General features: G+C 39.8%; 1 protein-coding gene across 1 annotated transcript; it reads left to right on the forward strand.

Annotated features, from left to right (window-relative positions):
- Nucleotides 1-552: 552 nt before the first annotated feature.
- On the forward strand, nucleotides 553-2,012 carry Smp_211250 (putative beta-1,4-galactosyltransferase; the record flags this gene model as incomplete). Its single annotated transcript, XM_018799943.1, has 3 exons — nucleotides 553-609; nucleotides 1,681-1,877; nucleotides 1,910-2,012. 3 exons carry the CDS (start codon nucleotides 553-555, stop codon nucleotides 2,010-2,012), a joined length of 357 nt encoding a protein of 118 aa, XP_018653805.1.
- Nucleotides 2,013-5,828: the final 3,816 nt, after the last annotated feature.

Here is a 5,828-nt window from a genome sequence, read left to right on the forward strand (position 1 = left end):
AATTAGTGTAGTCCTATCAACTAATAACTACTTTCCAACTAACATCAGCTAGTTTTCCAGGCTGTGAAGAGCAAAAATTTCATTATATACTCCATAGAGTTTACAAACCTGGAGTCATTTGTCTGCAGAGAATATAAGATCCCTCTTATCTACTGAAATTACTATCTAGTAGACAAAGGTGAAAGGTTTATAAAGTTGGAAACAGGATGAAACCATCGATAGCCATAGGCCAGGTGGATAATTTAAACTCACCTTCAGAAGTAGAGCTGATGTTAAACCAAGTTGAACAAGCTGAACATCTGCTGCTGATCATCTATTTACTTTCCAATAGAATTAACAACGAATGAAACCCGTTACGTAAAAGTGTTGTCAGAGCTCCTTTTCCAAAATTGCTCAAAGTATTTTCGATCAAATTAGAGAACTACAACACTAGGACAAACAAAGACACAGCGTCCCATTTCTCATGAAATTGGGTTCAACTGATTCGTATTGGACAATGTACCGCTTGTTTGTATCCCTTCGTATTTTGCGCACTATTGTTGGTTGACCAGCATGCAGCGGTTAACTTTGAGGCGTAGGTTGTCGTATAATACTAATTCTAACAAGAGAAAGAAGTGAGTCTTCACTTATGAAGTGTAATTTAGTCGAACTTTCTTTTCAATTCACCCTCTGCAGCGATTATGAGGGTTATAATAATAGCCTAATACTGACCGGGCTTTGGCACGGTAATCATATGGCTGACATATTGTCCTAAGTTGACATACTTGACCAGATAGTTATTTTATTCGAACTCAAATCATAATTTGAAAGCGTTATGTGCCCTCTAGTTTAGCTAAGTCTCACCAAATACGTTGTTAGAGTTTTTCGTTTGGAAGACAAGTTCCTACAACAAATATGTCGGATTTTCGACCTATTTCTAGTCAATTTCAAGTTATTGAGTCCAGTAACGTCACCTTGGCATTTACTACTAGTTTTACATGGTACTGTATGTTCAAAGTGTACCAACCGTACATTAGTTGAAACTTATCAAGTATAATTGAAGCCCACTCCCTTTGAACACTTCGGCTGTAATTTACCACACACATCGGTCCCAGCTTCTATTCCATTATTTTTTAAATGTACATCCTGTAACCATGGGAGTGAGATTTAGTGCACTAGGATGAAATGACTTCTAGCCGCATCTACTGACAACTAGGTGTAGCTTATATAAATTTGTTGTGCTAGTATTTGCGGGGTCAAGTTTTCCTGATTACCAACAACCGTAATCTACGTAGCTAGTTACCGGGACAACTTCAATGGCTCATGAACGTAAGATTGTGATAAGGATTTGCTACAGCACGTCTTATATTTCACAAGATTTTCGCGGACTAAATCAGTTATTGAAAGCAATAGGATTTGTTGAGTCTACTTCCAACACTGTTTGCGAAATATATAAAATATTTTAAGTTTCCTCCCACCCATTGCTTAAAAAATGTATTTTTAAGCTAGTATGTGGAGGTATATTAAAGGAATTTCAATTTGAGTTAATTCACACATCGCTTATTCCGTAAGGTTTTCAAAATACACCAATCTATATTTGGTTTAGTCATGGAGTTAAGTATTACAATAGTTATACATTTGCATGCTCTACAATTCTTTTTTTATTTTGTATGGTTCTGACACGAGTATCTGTGTTTTAGAGTTAAAACTCCTGGTGGCAAGGTTGTCTATATCTATGTAAAAAAACGTGGAACGTTCCCCAAATGTGGCGATTGCAAGAGTAAACTTTTCGGTATCAAGCCATCCAGACCCCGTGAAAGAACCTCAATGAGTAAAAGATTGAAGACTGTTAACAGGCCATATGGTGGCTCTCGCTGTCATACTTGTGTCCGCAATCGGTAGGTTGAATGTTCATCTTAGTGATTGATAGAATCATTCGTGCTTTCATGATGGAGGAACAAAAAGTTTTAAAACAACTCATCAAGGAACAGAAAAGAAGAGAAAAGAAAACCCCTGTGGAACACAAAAAATAAATTATTGACCAAACTTCTTGGACACCAGAGTACTTTTGATATGTTTTGTTGCTATTAATTACGTGTCATACATGGTTCATTTGATGCTTTTAACCTCATGCTCGTAAAAACTAAATTTGAGCATGCAAATGCCATGTGCTTACTATCGTTTTCGTAATAAACCCGGTCGTTTATTACTAAGGTGCGTAAGAAAAGTCATTTTAAGTATAGATCCTAGGATAGAGCGCTCTTATCTAAATTGTAGGGTTAGAGGAACATTGTTAACAAGTATTCTGTGTGCTCAGATAATCGAAATTGGTCACCATGTCGCAGCATATTGTTGTGTTGGTGCCATGTACTTTGCTCTCAATTCCGGTTGTATCGTTTAGACCATGCGGTTTCAACCCACTCAATCATTTATGTCATACTGGAGTCAAGTAGACGGGTCTCTGTAGATATATGAGCAGATTGCACTAAGTGATGTATTAGTTTCTCACCTCCGTACTGCAAGCGAAAATAACAAACATGATCGTGGATCTAAACATATAATTGCTTCCTGTTATCACCTCAGGATATAATTCTTCTTGTGATTTGCACATTACTACTGGAAATAATTCATTTTTGTCGTGTGGTTTTGAGAAACACTGTTCGTATGTCATCATTAATCATCTAGGTCTTGCATTTAGATACCGGTGTAAGTGCTACTGATGGTGCGGCAGTTGATACAAATCTGTTTTTGGTGAATTTCAAAGTGTCGATGTAGGCAAACTCCAACACTGTCTTGGATTAAGACGGGCTAGTGTAATCCTGTCTAGTAACCATGGGATACACAACAGCTTCGTTCCGATCTACCATAGCTAAGTCACTTCCTGCAAGTAAGCTTTGGCAGTCTGTCTAACGACATTTCTGTTGATATCACACGTCTTTGATGTTTTTAAAACTCGCTGCTTAGGCGAGATCCACAATCTCATTACTCTCTTAATGGAGTACTTGACGTAGCTCCGAATAGAAGCTGAGGGTGATTTCAGTTAGTAATATCAAACCTGGTGTCGGTTAGAGTGCCGCAGCATGATAAAATTATGCAGACAAGCCATTAAGCAGTAAAAAAAGTGGGGGTATCACAGGTACTAAAAAACAATAACGCAGTTTCTTAGCTAGAGTAGTTAGATGGAGAGAAGTCCTACGATGTCTCAGCTTGGCGAGCAAGCGATGGTGACTACCTGCTGTATACAGGCTCAGGCAAGCGTTCATTTCTACCGACCATTAGCTTCATTCATAGGGAAAGACTACCTGACTGGAAAGTTGCAACGGACACGAATTAAGCACAAGTTACTAACATAGGAGATTCGGTAGGAGACTTGCTCCTTCTAAAGCACCAGTCTAGTCTCTGGTTAAGCTCTAGTGCAAAGATGAGTCCCCCCCACCTATTAAACGCAGAAGAGTCAGAGCAAGAAACCACTATAATTTCATTCCAAGGTAAGACGAAGTCTCGAAAACAACTAGTCAGGCAGTTATCCTGTCATGAAAACTTTACACCACACCATAGTTTGGTAGCGACTGCTCTGTAATATAATATTGCAGTCTTCGAGGTGCTCCTCTACTAACTAAAACGTTTCTTGGCAAGTATGTAAATAGATTCCATTCTCCGTTCTATATTATTTTGTGGATCCGCATTACCTGTATGCCCGATTGGTTAGAGATGGGTGAATGTTGCCTAGCTAACTGCTTGCGAATTCTATAATCCACTGCAAAATGTTATTTGTAGGGTTTACCAAGTGTAACCCATATATGACTAGCACATTTATTTGATAAATGGTTGAGTCTCCAATCTATTCATCATGAATGCTAGTACCTTGACAATTCCTCTAGATGCTACGTGTACATCCACCCACATCCCTATCACAAGTATATATAACCCACATGCTAGTAAAATACTTCAGTTAGTCACAACGTTGAGTCTACTTATGCACATTGGTTCAAGTTGGGGAAGACAAAGAGTGGATGCACCTGCGCTATTGCAGATGATTTCGAGCCATGTCATTCAAAGTCTCTAAACATTGGTTACGATAACGATGCAGGCTCCGATGGGGTTAGTCCATACCTGTTAACATAACCAAGTCCAATTGTCACTAACTTCATGGACTGATTCCATGTTTCAGTTTAGCCACCCCTAGCTTTTTTTGTGGCCTGCTACTGCACCAAACAACATCGCTCGCCAGGGTAGACGGCGGTCGTGCATACGTGTCCTAACCACCTTAGTTGATGAAGATTTACCACCGCATCGATCAATTTTCCATGTTAACCTGAAACTGCATTCCCAACTCATTGTTTAACCTGTGGTCCCTAAGTACATGAGCAATGCATCGTGGACACCTATGATCGAATATCAGTAACCTGAGAATGTTCTCTACTCATAATGGCCATGTTTCACACCTAAAAAGTAGGACAGAGCGAAGACGGATATCTCGCCTACCCTATAAGTTGGCAAAAGTCAATCGAGCCTTCTGAGTTTGTGATGAGACTTCGTCTGATACCAGACCATCAGCACTGATGCGACTCTCAAGATAAGCAAAGTTGTTGATCGCCTAACTACTTCACCTCCTACCACTAATTCAGGCGATGATACAAACCGATTAAGACGTGTTATTTTACATTTTGGGGAAGATAATCGCATCACAAACATGCTTGTATTGCTGCTTAAAATGGTAAGGAAACTACATCGTCAGCGTGTTCACCAGATAGAATCACATCATCTATGTATTTCGAGTCAACAAAGGAATCTCCAAGTGAACAACAAACCCCTGAAAAGTCAGATGTTGAAAGTGTCATCTCATGAAGTTAAATAAAAATGGAGAAAGCAGACAACCATGACGAACACCACTTGTAGCAACCAATTCCGACGCCAGTTCGACGTGAGCTCTGAGTCGACCAGTGGTGTTCCAACAGCCTATCGGAATGTGGTCATTAAGAGTAGAAGATACTTGTAAGTTACTAGTATTTGACCACAGATACCTTAGGGATATTGCTCGCATCTGCTAGGATCACTGGGTAAGTAATGGCGAGGTTGGACGCAGGGTATTAGGGAATGATGTTAAATCAGTTGATGAGGTCATGAATCTTCATTGACTAAGATGGTTAGGTCACGTGTTACGTATGCCTGAACGCCGATTACCACAACGCGCTATGCTGACTAACACTGGTTAGAAGAGTTAGGGGCGGTCAAACCAAAACGTTACACCAATGCTTGAAGTCATTAACTTCTAGTCCGAGCCATGTTGGTAGATGCAGACTACTTGGTTTGGGTCGGCGCGACTATCGTAAATCAATGGTCGAAGATTCTGGTTGACATGGCTCGGGTGTATACACTCTTTGTCATTCCTTAAACCTTGAGATTAAAATTGCTTCATGTCTTTCTTCCTGTATTATATCCTTACATACAATCTTTCTTTATATATTACCATCATTAAATTAAGTACCATGAGTTCGGTGCTCATCTTGTGCTGGTGAGGTATGGCAACTTGAACGGATGCATTTATGGGCCTGGTTCTACGTTGTAGCTGACTGACTGACCATTAGCCTGTACTTTTTTGGTACGCCTTTCAATGACAGACGCCGACAGAGAACCTCACGATCAACAGAATCGGACACTACCTTAAGGTCAAGAAATACAACCATAGTAGGATGTCGAAAAGTATGTCTGTTTCCCAGAGTGAATATTTGTTCTATATATCCACGCCCAAGTCTAAAACTAGCCTGGTTTCCTCGAGTTTGCTCTTTACAAGTCCCAGTTACACGTCGAAGTACTAGGGAGGTTAGTGTTTTGGACACTATGTAATT

The sequence above is a fragment of the Schistosoma mansoni genome, chromosome W (genome assembly GCF_000237925.1).
Source record: "Schistosoma mansoni strain Puerto Rico chromosome W, complete genome".
NCBI classification, from domain to species: Eukaryota; Metazoa; Platyhelminthes; class Trematoda; order Strigeidida; family Schistosomatidae; genus Schistosoma; species Schistosoma mansoni.